The sequence below is a fragment of the Lepisosteus oculatus genome, chromosome 11 (genome assembly GCF_040954835.1).
Source record: "Lepisosteus oculatus isolate fLepOcu1 chromosome 11, fLepOcu1.hap2, whole genome shotgun sequence".
Taxonomy (NCBI): domain Eukaryota; kingdom Metazoa; phylum Chordata; class Actinopteri; order Semionotiformes; family Lepisosteidae; genus Lepisosteus; species Lepisosteus oculatus.
Window position 1 is genome coordinate 39,114,370 of NC_090706.1, and position 21,358 is coordinate 39,135,727.

The window sequence follows — 21,358 nt, forward strand, 5'->3', positions numbered from 1 at the left end:
TAAACTAAATCCAAATCGCCTTAATTCAGGAGTCATCCTGACCTTATACTCAGTCACATGGTGTATTTTTGGAGATTTCCAAAAATGTATGATGCAAATATGAAACAGCACCTTGCTGTGTGCCTCATTCAACTGCACCTCTTTAAAATGGGCCTTCAGATTCCTTTTGTCCTCCTTCTGCGTCTGCGTCATTTTCGTGTTTCTGGGTTTAATCTTTTTCGCCATTTGTGCTGGATGATGGAAGCAGAGCAGAGAGAAGGGGCCGGAAAAGAATAACAGAGCAATGGCTTCTACCTTCTGAGATTATCTTAACTTGAACTTGTCATTCATTTGGAATCCAGCGCCTGCGAAGCCCTCAGAGAAATCGATGTGCAATTAAAGACAAAAGAAAAGGCGCAGTTTTAATTTTTTTCACTCCAGAGGCGACGGAGGTGAGATAGCAGGTTGCAGGCTTTGGTGGAAGGACGTTTTTACCATCCAACTCTTCAAATCTGCCAGCCTGCTGTTGCTCTGTGACACTGGTGATGACTTCCAGCTCGGTCGCTTACAGCTGGAAGAGCTTCTGAGAAAAAAGCAGATCCACCAGCAGATTGCGACACAAGCGACACTACTAATCTCGCACATGTAGGACCAGAAAAACTCCAAATGCACGCTTATCCTCATTATGATTTACAATGACAGTGCACTCGTCTGTTCAGGAGTTCAGGAAAACTCAGATTCAAACTTCATGCCTGGCCTTCTGCCAGCTGGGTCTTAAGGCACAAGACAAAAGTGCACACCTCACTGTTTATCAAACTACCAGTCCCACTATGAGGTAATACCCCTAGAATAGAAACAAACAACGAAGGTTCCTGAAATACACAAACAGTTTTTATTATCACTGCATTCCACGAACCAGCAGCCTGTCTTTCTGAATTACTGAGGGTAACAAAGGAAATTTATAAATCCTTTTGATTAATTTCTAACCTTGTTCCACTCAAGTCTCTGTGTTTAATAATTCAAATTAAAAATTGTTATTTATAACCTAGGTCTTTTAAATAATGGAGGTTTAATTTACTGTACACAATATACTACATAATTTCACAGTACAGAATAAAGCTAAGTTGAGGCAAATACTTTAACCTATAAACAGTACAGACTGAATGCAGAAATTCTTACTTTTTCATGTAGTGAGTGAAACTACCATGCATTTTCTAGAAGAAATATTATAATGACAAACACTTGATTTATGTACAGCAAATGCCAATGGTTTATATAATGGTTTATGATCTCATTTCGATCCTCTCTATGTTCAGGTAATATCCGGTATTGAGATAAATAGAAATGATTCATTAAAGCCTCCAATTTTCCAATGTTTGGAAAACAATATAGGAGCAATACAGGCGCAATATGATTCCACATAAACAAGCCTTTTCCAACTATAGTAAGCTTTGAATAACCAGCTAATGTTAAACACAGAAGTATGTGTTGAACATACAAAAACAAAACAATATCATTTGGCATTTCTGATTTTATGACAGAGTTATCCTTTGGACAACAATGGAATTTCAAACTCTACTCCAGTACTTTTATTAAGAAATAAGTTGCAAATGTTTAGGGGGAGAGAAATTCATATGAATTTCATTAGTAGCAGTCGGTAATGGTGGGCTGCCAGTAGCTTAAAGCGTTTTCCAAGTATAAACGTCTTTACATTAAAACCTGTAAAACCTGTTAACAAACTTCTAAGTAAGAAGATGGGATACTCTGTAACTGTTTATGAAGATAAACCATCACTACTAATTGGAAAAGATCTTCACACAATAGAAAAGAGAAATGTTTCTGTGCCTTTTACAGACACATACAGCTGTAGCTTATTTGCTTGATAATAAACAAGCTTTGTGCAGCGACAAAATTAAGGAGAATTAAACCTTGTTTATCTTGGATCATACATATTGCTGTCGCTGTCTACCCAGTCATGCATTTAATTCGATTAGATATTCAATTTGCTGTTCAACTGTGGGCATTAAAATGCATTTGCTGAATTGTATCCCCATTGTTATGCAATGTGAAGGTGAAAACATGTGAACCAGTGGTTCCCAATCCTGGTGACCCTCACACCTGCTGGTTTGTGTCCCAGCTGAGCCCTCAGTTACACAATCAAACCCTTCATTGTCTTGAAAATAATAATAAATAGATATTGTTGTTTGATCTCTTTGTTCCCTCCTCTTAAACATTGTATTTTGTAAATGAAATAAAATCCCAAACTTGTGACAGGTTGATGGTCTAATGAAGGAGGGCGGGAAGGAGAACCAGCAGGTGCGGGGAGGGTTGACCAGTATGAGGAGTGAGAACCACTGCCAAACAATCAGCTGCAGTACAAATGCTGGACTCGGAAAACCCTCCCTCTCCCCTCCCAGAGTCGGACAGTGGGACAGTAGGCCAGGCTTCTGTCAGCCTCGCTGGCCAGAGGGATCGCCGGACCTCGTCAACACTGCAAACTGGAGGAAGCAGCTGTGGTGTGCGGCGGGAACCACCCCCATGAAAAATGTCAAGATCTCGTGACAAGCAGGGACATGTTGTCCACCAAGGAGCGGACAATGGTAGCTTCTGTGTTTCTGACCGCCAGCAAAGGCTTCCTCAATTTACTGATGGTGGATAACCGTAAAGTGTACGGACTGACAACGCAAACAAGGGCACGGAATCGCATCTTGCAGTTAAGATGCTTTTAACCTCATCTTCTCCACTTCAGCTGATAACTTCTAGTGAAAAATCTGCTCAAGGGGGTGACATTCAAAATTCCTCTAGAGCTACCAGCCTTTTCCCCCTCACCAACTGTCACTGTGTTGCATCCTTGCAGCTGTGTTAAACCCAGGCAGGAAACCAGAAGTTATTTTGGGAACTTTTTTCACGGAGATTTGAAACATGCTGAGGAGAGGCACGGGGTCCTTCTAGGAATTGTGTTTACGAGCTGCGGGGATTTCAGAAACTCCCCTCAAAGAGGCTCTTTGCAATCCCAGCAGGCCATTCCTGGCCTGGGTCAGAACATGACAAACCTGTTTAGAGAGAGACCGTATGAACAGACTGTGCTGCAAGATGAGATAATCTGCAATCGTGGTCGACAGCTTCATGCTTCATCAAACAGGATTTTGACTAATTTGCTGAAAACGTAGAGCATTAACCTGTAACCACCTGCTGAAGTGTTCTGGCATTTATAGATTCATCAAGGAGCATTGTTAAGAGCTTCAAAATATAGCCAAATGAGCTTGCCTAGCTGCTGAATTCTTTTGTCTTGAATTAACGGCTTCAATTTTCTCCATAAAGCAACAACCCATATCAGAAGGAAAACCAGTTTTGGTAATTAGAATGTTATCTTTTGAAATGGTAAAATAATTTTAATTGCTGTCATTGTAAGCTAAACCATCCATGAGCACTGCAAGAGATGAAACACCCGAAACACGTATGCCTTTTATACAAGCATGCCAGATGATATAAACTAAAGACTTCAGAGAAGAATGTAAGAAGTAATTGATAGTCGCATACACACAGAAAAAAAAATGAATATGGGGGGCAGTTTTTTCCAGCAAGGGCAGCCATTAAAGGCTAACTGGTGCTCATTATGTCAACTCCAAATAAGAATGATTTAAACTCCATGCCCATGCATCAGGGTCAGTTAAGAGAAAACAATCATCCCACAACATCTAATGTGTCTGTGATAATGTTAGGATAAGAAAACAGTGAACAGACTCGCCACACAGGCTGAAAAGCATTGGTAACAGGCAGCGAATGTTTTTCAGTTCAGAGAGTTATGTTTTTCACCTGCTTTGATTAAAATAGTTTAAATGTTTTCATAAACCTTAATTATACCAAGTTCTAATCCAAACTAAACAAAAGTATGAAGTGAGAGTTGCGCTTCAGAAGAGATTAATGAGGAAATACCAAGCTGCATTCTATATCAATACAGCAAACACACCTAATGTTCATTAGAAAAGTTGCAAACAACAGACCTTTGGTCCATCTAGACAATTTGGTTGGTTTGTAGATATTTGACCCAAGGATCTTATCCAGACATTTCTTGTATCTACTTTAAAATTATGGCTGGGTAGCTTGTTCCATACACCACACAACCCTTTATGTAAAGAACTAGGACAGTGTACATTCATAGTGTTTCTAGCAAAGTGTGGTAATATACTCCCTAATACATAATTTTCACTTCTTTTTGTCTTTGTTCTTATTCCTTAAACCTGCTGGTGTCTTACTCTCTAGATCTTGGTACGCTGAACAGCAAACAGCTCACAAGCGGATGGGGTGAGCTCATCTACAGTACGTTGGTAGCATTTCCTTCTCCATCGCCCCCTTGCCAATAATGCTGAACTGATCTGCTTTCGGGAGAGAATCCCCTTTGCAGCAACAGCAGCAAAAAGAAGGACAGTAAGTCTGCTGGTTCCGCGCCATCGGGGGAATCCAGCATCATTGCTAAATCATGCTCTGCTTGCAGATGACAGGATCCGATCGGTTGCCAGGGTAGGAATCAAAAACCGATTCAACACCTGCAATTCAATGCAGAAACAGGTGTTCTGGTATTCACAACTCTCCCAGCAGGCTAAATTACCACAACCGGGGAGAAGTCAGGAAAATTGCATTTCCTTTTTAATCTGTTTCTTCCGAATTAATAACTACCTGTATGTGCTTCTGCAGATGTTGTTCTTGCCGCCTCCTTCCACCCTGATCGTATTTAATGCTCCCAGTTATAATTTTCTTATGATTTGCGATCATTCTATTTCACTGAATGCTAACTTCCTTTCTCTTTCTTAAGTCGCAAAACACTTCCTGCGAAAAACACACTTTAGTCGGCCTCTTTTTAAATTTCTTTTTTTGACTGTATTTGCCAGTATTAGCTGTGTGGCAGCCTCTAGAAGATGCACATCTGCAGAGGCAGCAGTGTGGAGCAGCTCTGGGCTTGGAACTGTAAGGTCATGGGTTCATATCTCAGGTGGGCAGCTGCTGTTGTACTTCTGAATCTTGCACTTCACCGAGATTGCCCTAGTAAAATGCCCAGCTGTTTAAAAGTAATTCGCTTTGCCTGAAAGCATCGGCCAAATAAATTAGTAAGACAATAAAAGTATGTGATGGAGAGGATCTAACCCAAATGACAAATGAAATCCGAGAAAAAAAAAATGTGTTGACGGTATTCATGACAGTGACTGACTCGGGCCTGGGGTCATTACTCCTGACCTAGCTTGTGTGAATTTTAAACAGACATCTGCTGTTATACTGTATGTGACATCTCAGAAATAGCTGAAAGGCTGGGATAACACCATCAGGAACAGCCACTGGGTCATAAGTGGAAGCATTTTGGTAATGGTCACCCAGTGTTATTACCATGAATGGGTGTTGTAATTCAGGGCACTGTGGTGTGCGTCTCCTTCCGTGTTCTCCAGAAATGTCCGTTTTCATCACAATTAAACTCGTCTCAAACCTTCACTGGACTACGCTGTGACTCCTTGCATCCCCACAACATCCCCAGATTTAACAGGGCGGTTTCGCAAGCACGGTACTGTTTATTGATCTGGAGCAAAATGGGAGTGCCACCTTATGAAAGTAACCCTACAAGTGCACGTGAGGTGCAAGAGACAGCAGAGATGGAACAGCAGAGCTAGAAAAGATCTTTCATCTGTCACTTAACGGAGCAAAATCGTCAGTCTATCAAGGCGTCGGATCATGGTGTTGTGTCACAGGACAGGTTGTCATTTACACTTCGCTGAAAGATGAGGAGCACATTTGCAGAAAAAGTTGGCCTCTCCGATTGCCAGTTGTAGGAGGAGAGTGTATCCATGACCTGGAACTGGAGTGGGCGGGGGGCGGCGCAGGGGAGGCTGGTTTTAATTTTCCAGTGCAGACAGGTGTCTGCCCTTCAATATTAGAGGGTGCCTTTTCACAGGAGAATATGACAAACCAGGAGACGCACGAGCAAAGCATGGAAACCACATAGCAAGCTCAGTCAGTCACAGTGAACAGCCATGTGAATTAGCAGCCAAGATGAAATGATTCATTTTCATTCAGGCATTCAGTAAAGATTTATGGTTCAAGTGTATATTCAAGTGTATATTTCCAGGCTTCGGCTTCTCGGTTGATGAAATACAAAACATTGAAAAAAAACTTTCATCAGTTCACTGATGTGTTGCAAAAAGAAATCTGAATGAATGTCTTCATTTTCTGACAACCTCCACATCAAATTGATCTTTAATTGTTGTGAATTCCCCAAGATCAGCACTAGTTGAGGAGAATACATTTAAAATCTAAAAGACGGAGACAAGGAATTGCAAGAGAGAAGGAAATTGTTTCATTGACTTAGACTCCCCTTACCTCTCATTTACATCAGCTTCTTCCATCACAGGCATTTGGCCCTGGGGTCTCAGATTCAGGTACCCACGGACACACAGACAGCCTGCGGATCAACGATGAGGAAAGGTTACTGAGTGATGCAGGGAAACTCAAACAGACACCAATAGGGCCCCCAGAACACCGAGCTTTCGAGTGTCCTGCAGGGCTGAGCCACACCTTTCTGGATCTTTTCTGGAATCCCAAACCAATATTATTTTACAAAGCCTGGAATTGAAGGTCCTTTTCCAGGTCGTGAATAAAATAATCACTCAGGTGTGGCATTAAACAGTGCAGGGTTGTAGAGGGATAAATGGACCAGCGGTGACAGACTTAGCGGTGAAGTGATAAGACTGACATTAGACTTTACTTTGCAAAGGCACAGGCCAGAGGCTGCTGCTTCAAATCTATGATCATTAAACAGAAACACTTTTAATTATTCACGGTTAAGCATTATATTCTGCATATATTCTGTCACATACAGTAAGTCACAGGTTCTTTTGACTTCTTGGACAGCCTTAAACGAACCTGAGACCGCCTTACCAGTCAAATGACAGCTATGGCACATTGACGAGCCCTAGACCAGCTCTCTGTGGTGGAGTTAAGTGCCAGACTACTGTAAATATACAGGTTGCAGAATTATGTATTGTTAGCCAGTTTATTACATTGTATTTCTATATACAATAAAATGTGATCTTCCTCAAAGTCTTACAGTATATAAGCTAAAAAAAAAAGAAATCAAATATCAGAACATAACAACTATTCTTGGCCTTTGAAATGTCAGTAGGTGTTAAGTGTCGTTTTGTTTTAGAGTACTACACCGAAGGCCGACGACCTTACAGACAGGCCCAGGCCTCTTCTCTTCTGGTGGATGGCAACAGAGCAAGAATGGAGAAGAGAAGATGACAGAATAATAACCGACGATGTAAATGTGAGAGTGCAGGCCAAGGTCACAGAAAACTCCTGCTGAAAAAAAAACACAAGAAGAGCCATGACTGCTGTGAACGAGGCCAGTCTGCTGCTCTCTGGAAAGTCACCGGCGGGCGCAGTGTGGCTACTGTGGCTCAGTTCACCATGTTTCTTCAGTGGAAAAGGGCAGACAACTGGGAGCTTCAGGGAGGGCTGCACGAGAGCTACACCTGGTCTACTGAGGTCTGGGAATCTCAGAATGTCTGTCTCATCTCTCTTCACCAAGCGCGGGCCCAAAAATGTACTCCGAATGAAGGAAAGACTACAGACTGCAACACAGAAGTCAGCTGCAGATTCTCCTCTTTTGCAAGACTTTTGCCTGCTGGAGTGCGGCCGACTCTTCCCAGAAACAGCCATGATCAAGAAAATGTGCGCGTGAGCCAGACCTGGAAACACGTCACAGGGCTGTACTTCAGGCTTCTCAGCTCTCCCAGAAAAATGTCTGTACTCAATGAGCCTCGAAATTGCCGCAGCAATTCCAGTGGGTTTTAAATGCAAATGAGAGAACATGGCTCCAAACGAAACAGTGACACTCGTTATTGATTAAATACATTCTGACACTTACTCATATACACCCGGATGGCTCATTTTTCACAAGTGGCAAAGATATTTCACTGACGCCCTGCAGAGAATCGTTTTTTTTTACCTGGGACAAATTGGGCTATTTTTTTTAATTATTCTTTCCCTGTTGGGAAGTGGTTGAAAGATTCAAGCTCTTGGACACTCTTAACAAGCAGTCTGTTTTGTTTTAGATGGTGATTTGCAGGTATAGCAGTCACATTATCGGAATCGTTTGTATCTGATAGCTGTGACAGGCTCAGATGGTGGTATCGGGCTGATGAAATCACCTATTTTCGGATGAACACTCTATTACTGTAGATTGTTATACGGAACAGCTAGGGACTACACATTGATCCTCCAGTTACGGAAACGAATGCAGACCATTACATTCCTAAACAATACCGTGTTCAACAGAGCGTGCTGGTATGGGCCTAAACCATCTGTAAGTTTGTCCAGGGACTGGTCACAGACATTATGAAAAACAGACTGTACTGTATGCATGTCTATTTACAGAGTGGCGTGGGAAGTGTACTTTAAAAAGAAGAAAAAATAGAACTGCAGTTTTTAGGGAGGGAATTTTCTCACTAAAGGTTTTTTTAAGACAGTATTAATCTACTATAAACCGTGATGAGTTACAGCACTCGAAAGAGGATCCATACAATACACAGACTAAGACTGATCTGGGAATTCCAGGGTAAACCACCCTAAGCTCCACCCCCAGCTCCTCTTGATGGACTGGCAAGGCGGTTATTGCATTGTTAACTGCAATACTCGTCTGTAAAGTGCTCTGTGGCAAAGCGTTGTGAAGGTCACTGTAGCAAATAAATTACTGGTTTGCTGAGTGATAAGGGAAATCAGTCTGGTGAGAGAGTATCCACCTGCCCGTGGATCCGAGGCACCAGCATGTGGGCCTGCTCTTTGGGCACTGGAATAGTGCAGACCAGACTAAATTGAAGGGCAAGGGGGGCAGTGTCTATTTTTATAGCTCAGCAAAGACTTATTGCCTTTCGAGTACCCATCCAGAAGAGCACACATTTCTGGGACGCAGATCTGGGAATTCCCGAGAAGAGGCTTTTGTTTGTTTAGAAACCAGCGTTTCCTCCCTGAGCAGCCGTGCTTGTGCCAGTGGCAGGAACCCTGGTCCAGCCCCCAGGGGAGCGAACGAAGAGAGTTTGGGGCTGGGGCAGATCTCAGAGCTTAGGGACCACTTTCTTTGTAAATCACCTGGAAGTGGTTTGTGTGTTTGTGCCGAGTGTTGTAAGGTTTGCTGCCCTTTTCACTAATATGGAGCAAGTTATCTGGTATATTAATATGGCTTTGGAGGGTTATTATATTTAACTCTTACCTTTTATACAGTACATTACCCCTACCCCCATAACTCATAATTATATTATTGAAATCCATGTACATGAAGCCATGCCCTGAAATGGTGTACTGTGCAGCACTGGGGCTGATCAAGGTTTCCCGTGGCTGTACAGTTTTTATCCTACTGGACAGGGCACTGCCAAGACTGATTCCAAAGTTTATTCACATGTATAACAGGTGTGTATATGAGGAGAGAGATAGCATAGACATTTGGACATTGGAACCAATAAATAGAAATGATATGCAGTAAAGGTATGACCAAAAGGCTTACGATTCCTGAGACTCAAACTTAACAACAGGAAATAAAAACAGAGGGCAAAGTATAACTGTGCCAGGTTGTATCACAGGTGGCATTTATTTCAAATGTTCTCATCCCTTTCCTTAATAATTCATTAGAATAAGTTCGGCAATGTATTCTTTTAGGCTTCACAATAACATCTTAGCATTCCTTAAATATAACAGCCAATATACATTAATATCTTGCTAGGGCAGAAGGAAAACAGGCCTCCATGAACATGACCTTGAGGCACAGCTCTTAAGCCCCTCCATTTGGGCCAGCCGTTCTGCCCCTGCCTGGAGGGAACCAGCCACTCTTTTCCGGGAAGGAACCATGATTTGATCTCAACTGCATCACACTCGGCCATGGACCTCTCCAGTGCGCGCCGGAGGTCAGAGTGTAGCGCTCCGTACCACACGGTGTCACCCTGGACCGGACTGAGGTGGCAAAGTAGGGGCTAAGTTTGGGGATGAAGTTCTCGGTTTCCAGGTCCATCTCCAACGCTATCCTTACCTATGGACACGAGCTTTGGGAAGTGACTGAAAAGACTAAGATTGTGAGTGTAAGCGAGGGAAAGAAGGTTTCTCCGCAGGGTGGCTGGGCATGACAGGGCGAGGAGCTCAGCAGCTGGGAGGACCTCAGAGTAGAGTCGCTGCTCCTCTGGATCGAGAGGAGTTACGTGAGGTGGCTCGGGCATTTGGTGAGGATATCCCTAAGCACCTCCCGCTGGAGATGTACCAGGGACTACCCACTGGAGAGAGACCCCATAGCAGACCCAGGTCACACTGGAGAGATTATGTCTCTCTGATGACCTGGGAGAGACTGGGAGTCCCCCAGGAAGAGCTGGAGACTGTTGCTGGGGAAAGGGAAGTCTGGTCTGCCCTGCTCAGCCTGGTACCGGAAAATGAAAACGAGATGAGGATGGAAACAGAGTCATGTTTGACTGTTAACATGTAAAATACAGCGCTCATCGTCAAGCACAGGCAAAACCATGATTTATTTTTCCAAGAATCAAATTCTGACCAACAAATGCATTGAGTGGAGTTTGTGAATATGGTTAATCAGACTAACTGCATTGTGAATGTACTGTATAAGCCCTGAGTTAATAATTTACTCAATTCAGTCAGGAAGAGCTCGAGTACAATTAAGTCTAGGTTTCTGGTTATTGCACAACTCTTATTAGCAGGTATGCTGCTACTTTGGCTAATATTAGCCAAATAAAAAAAATAGCAATCAATGATGCTTTGTTTAAACAGACAGCTACCGGTTTCCAAAATGTGAATCAGGGGGAGATGTTTTCTATATTTTTAATTTATTAAGTTCCTATTCAGTAACAATATCAAAGAGCAACAAAATACTTATGGAAAAATCTGTGCTTATAGTAATCAGTATCACACTGACAATTAATAGTCATTGTTAAAATTGTCCCCATGATTATACCTGCCATGTGTAGAGTTAAAACGAGTTGACACAGCTGCAACATTATCAGCATGTGTCAGTTTCCATGTGCCCTGAATAATACCAGCGAATTCTGTAGGCTGTATTGGTTTCACAGCATTTAGTCACAAACAGCTGAAATGCTCAAAATACAGTGCTGGTGTGGTGGTCATCTTAAACACTGCAATACCATATTGTAATTGTACTTTCACAGGGATCACACCTACTGTGTTAAGTTTGGGTTTAACTGGTTAAAGAGCAAATGGAAGCAACCTGATGGTAATTTGAACAAAATGGTGATCAGCAAACCACAGGATCCAGGTACTGTCACAGTTCAATTCTCATTGGAATTAAGCTAATGAAACTTGGAACTTGAACAGTTAAAGGTCTTTTATTGGCAGAAACTTTGCTGACTTGGTGTGGACACAAACATTATCACAGTGTCTCCACTTGTAAGTCTGAAGCACAATTAGAAGTTAATACAAACTGCGAAGTTTGAAAACCACACTGCTGATTGAATTTAAAGAACATGATATCTAAAGGTCTTTTGAGTATGAAGGTCAGTCCGCCATATTGGATGACATAGATGACAGTGTGCATTCAAAATTAGAGCTGATCATCTGCATGGTTTTCAGCTGTATATCGAAATCTGGAAAAAAAAAATTATTTCAAGAAATGGTTGGATGAGATCCTGGGATCAATTAGCTTCTACCAAATTGGCTTGATGAGCCTAACGGACTCCACTCAATTGTAACTGTTCTTAAGAATAATGAAAAACATCTCATAATTACTAGAGGCGACCATGCTTGTAAATCTAATTAATGCTTCTTCGAGGGGTTCAGCTTCAAAGCAATGATTCTGTCTGCACACACATTTACTTCCTGCTGCTGTAAAACGCTATAATTCACATTGATATTTCTACCACTTGTGGATATTTCCATACTCCACATGCAGACTAATTCAGAAATATCTGAATTTCAAAGTTATGAAAAAGAAAAACATATTTTCTGTTGCCAAATCGAATTCGGCAAAAAGCCACAAACGATGTTGATGTGGGGGAAAATAATCTCGGTTTTGTTTTGTCTTGTGAAATTTGTACCTTTTCGATTTTTCGCAGCCGCTTTCAGGAAAGCTTTTGGCCGATCAAAAAGCTTTAATGACCGCCCTGGGGAGAAAGAGGAGGAGACTTACAGGAAGGTCACATAGGAAGTGAACCTCGAAAATGCTGAATCACAAAAGTTATGTCTCCATGGAGGAAAGGTTTCTGTGAAATGACTGTGGAAAATGTAACAGTTATTCAGACCGTGTCCGTACAAAATGTACCAAAGGCTTCAGCTTGACTCTAAAATGACCTGTGTAAGAAAGCATGGCTGAGCAGTGCCTGTACCTTCCAAACAGGGGAATTAGGTTCCAAGGCAATCCTTGGGCAAAGAGGAAGGGACACTCACCACCTTCCTCTTTCTTAACACCGCAGAGATACAGTTTAGAGCGTCTAGTCAAACCTAGCCAGCATGTCCTTGACACTTACTTGCAAACTCCACAAAGACGGGCCAGATTTAACCTGTAAACTGGAGCTAAGAGGCAGTAGTTGACCTGGAGCTATGATCCGTTACCTTTAAAGCCCAATTCACTTCAGCATCCTTCAGTAATCCTGATACTCCTTCTTAAAAGCAAAGGTCTGTGTGCACGGATGCACACTTTAGGTTAATCATTTAAGATGTCCAATATGAAGTATGATTTTCTGTCAAACATTTTATTTTTAAAACAACTCAGTTAACATGATAATCATTCTGAGCAGTAGGTACGTATAATTATATGATTACTGTTACTACATGTGAAGTATTGACAGAGCTAAGAAACTAGCTATAATTAATTCCCCAAGGGCCCAAAAGTACAGTAGGAGGATGTCTTCCTGAATTTCCAAATACTTTAACTGAAATAATAGTGGTAGTTCTATGCATACAGATTCCAAATTCATAATTCTTCAGCTTGCTACCTGTTTGTGCTCAGTTGCTTATCATAACCTGAGTACACATCATGAGCTACTATGCCATGTATATTAAGACTGGATGTGCAGTTTTAATTTTCCTGGAAGACTACATCTAAAAACCTGAAACTGGACATGTAGCAATGTTATCCTTGGATCATTTTATCTTCAGCAAACGATATACAATAAAAAGAGAATCAGACAAAACCCTTATTGTATTGAGACAAGAACAGGCCCTGAACAGTACCAATCTCAATCCACAATTCAGTTGAAAACTTAGGAACATATTAGTGAATGGTCTAATTCTATAAATTGGGTTCATCACTCTGTTCTCCTCTCCACTGAGAGCTGGTGTGTGGGGGGCGTGCTGGAGCACTATGGCTGCCGTCGCATCATCCAGGTGGGACTGCACACTGGTGGCTGTGGTGGAGGGGATCCCCATTACCTGTAAAGCGCTTTGAGTGGAGTGTCCAGAAAAGCATTATATAAGTGTAAGGAATTATTATTTTTATTCAGTGCATCAGTTCTGAAAGGTTCAGTGTCCCATAAATGATGAGTGGCATCATAATGGGAGTTTTACAACTCTAGGGTCCCGAGTTCTACTCAATGTGGGGACACACTGTATGCTTGTGTGGACATGTTTTTTTCTTGACTTGTGGATTTTTGCCCTCACCTCCTACAATTGTACCAGTACCAGTAGGTAAGGTCTTATTTTCTATTTTAAATTGTTTAAATTATTCCTTTCCATGGTGGTAGGGGGGCTGGATCTTAGTAAGAGAAACATAACCAAATGGCAGAATGACCATTTTCCAATGTACAGAAATGATCTTTTTGTCATGAAATGATCATGTTTAGCCTTGAGCACAAAGCCTGCAATGTATTTAAGAAGGATTCTTCTTGCCTGCTTTGATACAATGTTTTTATAGCACCTTTCTGTTGACTCACGTGGCCCAGCTCATTACACCATATAAAACAGACCAACCCAGAAGGTTGATCAAGGGCTCTTAAATGTTACACAAGCCTTGTCTGGGACACAATGTTTCTTTCTGGCTTTGAAACTAGGTCCTTCAAGATCAAAGAGGGTAAGATATGTCTACTAGCTTCATTTACAAGAGATGTTTAATCCATGAATCAAGGGCAAAAGCTTTGTAAAAAGCTGTAAAGCACAACAGTGGTACTCTAGACTGGAACCACAAACAAAGGTTAAATTGTAAGTGAAAAAAGCCTGGGGTGTACTGTATACTTACTGCTTGTGAGGTTGTTTTTAGGATTTTTATTAAAGCCCACAAAATTAGACCTGCTTGCACAAGGGTTTTTTTTTTTAATATAACATCTGAAAACCTAGTAATTTTGTGTTTGAAAGAGGATATTTTTCTAGGTACTTCACAGAGGAAAATAAAGAAGAGAGACAACAACACCATTAAGATTCCATTTTTTGTGTTGTTTTTTTTCCCCACTGAGGTTAAACCAGATTTCAGTCACAAGAAAATTGAATTTATTGATCTGCCCGAAATACGCTTCAAAATTTCATTGAGCATCTTCATGCTCTTCCCTAAAATTGCATTACTTAAATACCGACCTCAACATTATACAGTAAACTTACAAACAAATGTCTTAAGTGCAGTTTAGAATAGTTTCTTTTTCCACTTTCACAATGCTCTCAGTTTTTTTAATTTCAGCTTTTCAGGTGAATGAGAACACAATATCCGTATAAACCCAGCTATTATTTTCAGCCCTGTAACTTTGAGGAAAATGCTACAGAACAACAGTCTCAATGGCCTTCAAAGGTTTGGAGTCTTGTAAACTTCAGATTAGAGAGCACACCATCCAGTAATGTCAGCAAAGATCTTTTTCTGTGTCATTTAACCTTGCCTGCAGAAACTTGTATTTTCAGGATCCCTGCGTTTTTTTAATATACAGTAGGATATTTTTCTTATATCTGACATAATCAATGAAAAAAAAAATCCCCATGGGCAATTTTAGAGTACTGCCCCCTCAAGGAAAATGACCGAAAACAATTTGATATTTTTAAACAGAAACTACAGTACATAATGGCACATGTGTGGAAATCTGTATCTTTTTGTGTTGGGAACGCTGTTAGACTTTGCTTTGCCCCCATATCTGAGTGTGTTACTTACTCCTAATGTAAGCAAAAAAAAAAACAGCATCAGAGAGTACTGGAGCGTGAACTTGCCATCAACATTTCCTGCCCAGACAAAACAAAACTGCACTCTGAGACCAGCTCACATTTCTCAGTGAAAGTGTTTTTATAATGTTTATTTCTTGGAGGATGAAGGGTGTGTTGCACAAAACTTTCATAAAAACAAGCGTGCCTCATACTGGAAATAAAAGATTTTTGGTCACTGCTTTGAAGGTCATTAGACGTGAAGCAAGTGGAACCTGGAATTCTCCTGAATGACCAGCTCAGCTAATTCTGCGTGTTTTCTTTTTCTACGGCAAGCGTCTCCATCCCACATGCCATGTAGAACACAAAGCATTTTTACAGCGTAATGCACTTCAGTGTAAACACTGCCTATTTGAACCAGGAGCACTATTTATTTGTGCAATAAATGTAATAAAAACGTCCATGCAATTTAAATTAGCGCTGCTTAGACAGAATTGTTTGCAGATGTATTTTCAACCCGAACAGAAGAACGAAAAAGTTTCAGATGAACCCATTAAATGAAATCATTATGACAACCCAATCCCGGTTCTTCATGTTGTTTATTATGACAGAAACGAGTAAGGTTTGTTAAAAGGCAATTATGCGGAATCAGTACTAATTTGAAGACGGGTGCAGGTTTCCCTGCAGCTACAGAGCACATCTGAAACACAAAGCAGAAGGCTCTGGCTTATGGAGAAGCCCTTGGTCATGCTGTCTTATACAGTTATCATAAGTCAGGGGAGTTCGAATACTTGGAATGGGTCTGCTCATTCTCCATTCAAGACCAAAAATTATTTTATCTTTTAGTCAGTGTAGGACATTCCTGTAAGCCCTGGGATGTACAGTACAGTATGTGACTGCTCTCCTCTGGACTGATTCCAAAGAAAGGGATATCGTCATATGGTGTTAAAAAGTATATACAGTATTAGGAAGAGCCCAATAAAAATAACATTTTTTCTTTACATTTTCTAATTTTATAGATCTTAACATGTTGTTTGCCTCTCCTACTGCTTCCCCACAGTCCACACAGTATACAGCATATTCATAATAAGGCATAACGTTTGTCAAAGCAGAGGCTGTAGCGTTTTAGGGTAAGGTTTATGAATGCTTATTTACAGTGCATCAGGTTATTTGGGAAAATGTCTGTAAAGGATTAAAAATATTACAGTAGCAATGGCTTCCTTATATCTCCCAGAGAACACCACTGACGCTAGTGCCCTCCAGACATTACCATTTTCCATGTCATCTTCTAAATGAGCTTTGAGCGCCAAATTTCAGCACTTCACAGTTTTCACGATACAGTTGCTGAACAGCACTACAGCTTTATAAACATCCTGCACTTCTGTTTTGCTTCATCACAGCAAACAGTCCAACAGCCTACAGCACAAACAGCTGCAATGGATATCTTTTCTACTCATATTTACCTACTGCCTTGTTCTTACTTTCATGTGGCATGGGTCGAACAGGCTGTCCCGACAAACGCACTGGTCAGGAAAGCCTTTGTTGTGCCACAATAACTGGCCAATCACATGACAGATACAGGAGGGGTGGTGTGTGGTCTTCAAGTTCCAGGAAAGATCAAAGAATCCTACACCCAGGCCTTGAACTTGCAAGCAACCAGCTGCTAACAAGCATGCCAGACCAATTCGTCTGCATGATATCTTGTAACCAGCAGAGGGTACTGTCTAATCGATCCGTTGCTCTAATACAGAGGAACCCCAAACCTGTCTTCAAGGGCTGCTGTCCAGAAGGATCATACTGTAGGTTTATTTAAACCCTCAGCTTCTTAAGAGCAAGGGAAGGCTTCAGTTTGTGCACCTAAGCAAATAATGAGCTTAAGTGTTCTAGAAGAATGAAGAAAATATAGAAACGTTCTGGCCCTGCAGGACTGGCATCCTGCCCCATCTCCAACAGCACAGTTGCCTGCGTTTCTAGAAGAGTGAAATTACTCATCATTATTATGTGTCCGAGTACTTTCTCCCTGATTAGATGATTAGATGTGAAACTCCAAGACATCAGGCTTTTTTTAGGTAAGACAAACAATCAACACAAAACACAAAGCCAGGACTATTCATGAAGAGAACTTAGGGGTTCAACTGGACAGATCATTTACATCTTCTAGACAAATTGGAGGAGCAATTAAAAAAGGGGGGGAAAAGTGAGGATATATCTATTTAAAAGCAATGACCTTGAGATGCTATTTTAAAATTGAAAGGTGCACTCGTAAGGCTTCACATAGAATTACATTACAATTTCTAGTCACCGCATTATAGGGGAGCTGATACAAGTAGTCAAAATCCTCAAAGGCAACCCAGCGGACTTCTTCAGAATCAACTGTGAAATATGAACCAAAGGGCTTTGTGGAAGTGGATTTAAAGCGGACACCAGGAGGAACTTCTTTATCCAGAGCCGTTTTGTTGAATCTGGTACTCTGGCTTCTTTCATGATGTGACTGGATGAGAGCTTTGGTCTACAAGCTACTCACTACCAAACTGGACTACGTAGTCTGAATGGCCTCTTCTCATTAAGAGAGAGAGAGAGCGATCAGTTTATTGGCCATATACAATTCCTTGTATTAGGAATATGTCTTTTCACATACCCCAACTTGCTCTCCATGAGACACACAGACAGGGAGAGAAGCTGGGGGTCAGAGCACAGGGTCAGCCATTGTACAGCGCCCCTGGAGCAGGTGGGGTTAAGGGCCATGCTCAAGGGCCCAATGAAGCAGGATTCCTCTGCCAGCCTCAGGATCGAACCTGCAACCTTCCAGCCACAGGTGCAGGGCCAGAGCCACAGCACCACCCCACAGAGCCATTTGTAATGGTTCTGAAGAATAATGCAATTATTCTCCTGTTTACAACCATCCTCCTGTTGTTTGCAACTAATTTTTTTTTAAATGACCAACACTACAAAATCTCCTAGTTTCTTTTCAAGTGGCGAGTACACGGGCCTTTAGTGCTGATCAAAACAGTGGGAGCAAAACAATTTTCAAAATAAGAATTTTGATCAGCAACCATACAACATATTGTACAAGACAATTGAGAAAAGTCACAAACAGGACTATTGGTTTTCAGTGTTTCATAAAACCAATTCTCTCTTTGGAAGATTTTCTTATACTTCTTGTGGTGCAATCTTCCCATTAATTAGTTAATTATATCTTTTTGGCAAAAAGTTGAAACGACATCTCAATATGGGTTGCATCCCCAATAGTTGTAGATTATAGAGGCAATTTGAGAAATATTCCTTGGCTTAAAAACTACTTTGGTGCCATCTTGCACATCTGAAATATTGTATTGGACTGAATAACGTCTTTTTCTCCCTCACTGAAGAAGACAGATGGAATACAAATTACTTTAAAGAGCTTCTTAGTGTTTGCCTACAATGAATTTAAAGTCAATTTTCTCCACTGCCCAAAAGCCTGTTAATCACCTAGTTACCAATTAAGCAGAAATTAGAAATTAGGTATTCTTCTTTTAATTAAATGTCCAATGCTATTAAATTATCCAACATTCAGCAATTATTGCTTTGTTACATATGATTAATTAAGTTAAACAGCAATTAACTTTGAAGAAAAGTTTTACTCTGTGGATCTTGTTCAATTACCCCAGTACATTCACAATTACATAATGTAAAATTAAAACTATTTGACTTTTAAGCCTTTGAAAGGTAGGAAACTAAACAACTGATGTGGAGCTGTAAATGTCATTGGGTTAATACCACAGAGCATCATTTACATAAATTGGTGTAATTAAAGAATTTTGTCTTGACAGTGAGAAACTCACTTTATGATTTAAAGTGTCATTATGAAAGGTATGTAAATAAAGTTTTAACTGCTATTTGATGCATTATATAGCATGAATGCTGATATGCAAATACACCTTCCCTTTAAGGTCTGCAGTGCACTAACAGATCCCTATGAGAAACTTGATAGTTCTACAAAATCCATGGTGGATTGGTCACCCCGTCACCTGATCAGGGTCCATGTGTTTTCTTGCATGTGGGAACACCAGAACGATGGGTGTTCTGAGCAAAACTGCCCTGCAGAGGATCTACACAGAGCAACTCAGCAAATTCATTCAATTTCTCCTGACATGGTCCAGAGACTGTGAAACAATTTGAATATATAATGCATAAAGTAATGAAATAGTTATGATAGCTATATTACTGTACATATCTTGAATTATTAGAATTTGTATTTCCAATGTAACTTCATATATGAAGAACTTTATAACCATGCTCTATAATTGGTCAAATGAAACAACTGAATTACAAATTGCACTGTGTAATGTCTTAAGAACTACACAGGGTCAGAACTGATTTTTGTAACAAAAAAATCTCAGAGTTTCAGCTTATTTTGTTTTTAAGTCTTCCATGACTAAACTTTGTAGTGAACATGAAATAGTTCTTTTCTATCACTGGCTCTCCTGCTAATTCTTCTGGTTGAATGTAACGGCATCGTCTTTTGAGACAATTCAGGGCACAGCAAGCTGACGACGGATACTTGTCTGGTCTAACATTTTCCACATTATGTTAAAGCTCCAAAGTAGTGCCTGGTGTTCTTAAGCATATGAGATCAGAAGAAAATTCTAACCTGATCCATTTTGGCAGTAACACTCTTCCGACTGTCCTTAGCTCTCTGAGCCAAGATCCTCATCAAGGGGCTTCTTGAAAGGTAATCTGCGTTAGTCCATATTACCATTTCATTCCCATTGTGTCGACGAATTGTTTTTTGCCGCGAGCCCACAAGCGGAGAAGGCCGTCAGTTTCCTTCTGTTTTTTTTAAAACCCTCAAAGTGAATCTTTTCGAAGTTGTCTTTGTCTTGGATAATAGATTGGGTTATTTTAGTACAGTGACATTCACAAAATAAATCTCAGTTCCTGAAAGAACATCTATGGAGTTTCCCCCCCGCCATTAAGCTCGGTTCTTTAACTGGTCTATCGGATTAACTGGATAAAAATCCTCTCCTGGTGTCAAAAAGATAACAAGTCTGACAACTGCATAAAGTCAGTTCATCTCTGAAGCTGCCAATTACAAAATACCTTCTCATTCAAAGGAACCGAAACCGAAAGACCACAGTACTCGCAAATCCGATACCAGGCATCCCTTCGTGCTGTAAATTGTCACCAAAGGAAACAAAAACCTGTGCTTCAACCAAATGGCAAAATTACCTGTATACAGTACATGATGATTTTGTGAATCCTGTATCTCGCATTAAATGAAGCAGCTGTGTAAGTGACGGAGAATGGCTGTCAAGCGCAACGATACTCTTCATGAGCCATCTTCATGAGTCCCCCCCCCCCGTTCCCCAGCTCGTTCTCAAGCTGTTTTTTAGAGGGATGCAGGAAGTAAAAACCCCTTCCAAAAGGCACAAGAAAAGCGTCTCCTACTAAGAGCATCTCCCTAATTATGGAAAACACTCCCCACACTTAAAACGGGATTTGTTGCAAGTTTCATTTAGATGCTAATTTGTGTTTAATGATGGTTGCGGCTCAAAAGCCCGCACAGCCAAGTACAGTGCCTAGAACAAATTTTCAGCAAACGGCTCCTTTTGTCATTTCTGTGAGGTCTGTCAATCACAGCTTGGGGATACTCATCGTCCTACTGTAACTATATCATTTGTTTACTGAAAGGCATTAGGAAAAACAAACTCTGAATTACACATAGGAATATATCCCGCACTGTGCATTATTATTATTATTATGTATGTATGGTGATGGTTTATACACTACTTTGCATGACTACCACCAATTTGATTAATTATAGTTACTCAAAGTTAATCTTTTCTAAATCCATGTGGACTTAATCTTGTAGATTCTTTAGTTCATTTCTGTACTATTTCTATACATTTACACATAATAGAAGTAAGACTTACTGGTCTATAATTACTTGGTTTCGTGTTTTCATCCTTTTTTTCCCCCATGAACACTATATTAACAATATCCAATCAATGGTTGCTACCCTTTTCTTTACGGAGTTTTCACATATCATTAGGTCCTGAAGACTTGCTTATATTGAGTCACTGCAGTACCTTATCCTAGATACAATTTTTGTTTGATCCATTGTTCTTCCTTTAAAAGAATAATTAGTACATCACTTCGATCACACAGACTTAAATCACTTTAAATCCTCCAGTACACTATGCCCCTTCATTTCAGAAAACATGATTGAGCCATGGGCAGGACTGAGCAATATTGTCTCAGCATTTCTCATGAATGAAAATATAAATAAGGACTCTGCAAA

The 21,358-nt window shown here is 40.6% G+C and overlaps 1 protein-coding gene across 7 annotated transcripts in view; it reads right to left on the reverse strand.

The window, feature by feature from the left end:
• Positions 1–21,358, reverse strand: part of htr4 (5-hydroxytryptamine receptor 4) — a 135,806-nt gene that overhangs the window by 96,314 nt on the left and 18,134 nt on the right. For 6 of the 7 annotated variants that reach the window (XM_015350020.2, XM_015350019.2, XM_015350021.2 and 3 more), the window contains one exon: positions 6,343–6,424. The exons of the other annotated variant lie outside the window; for it this stretch is intronic. In XM_015350020.2, the coding sequence (XP_015205506.1) occupies positions 6,343–6,377 (35 nt within the window). In that variant the 5' untranslated portion in view covers positions 6,378–6,424. The remainder of the gene's footprint in view (positions 1–6,342; positions 6,425–21,358) is intronic. 7 annotated transcript variants of the gene reach the window in all.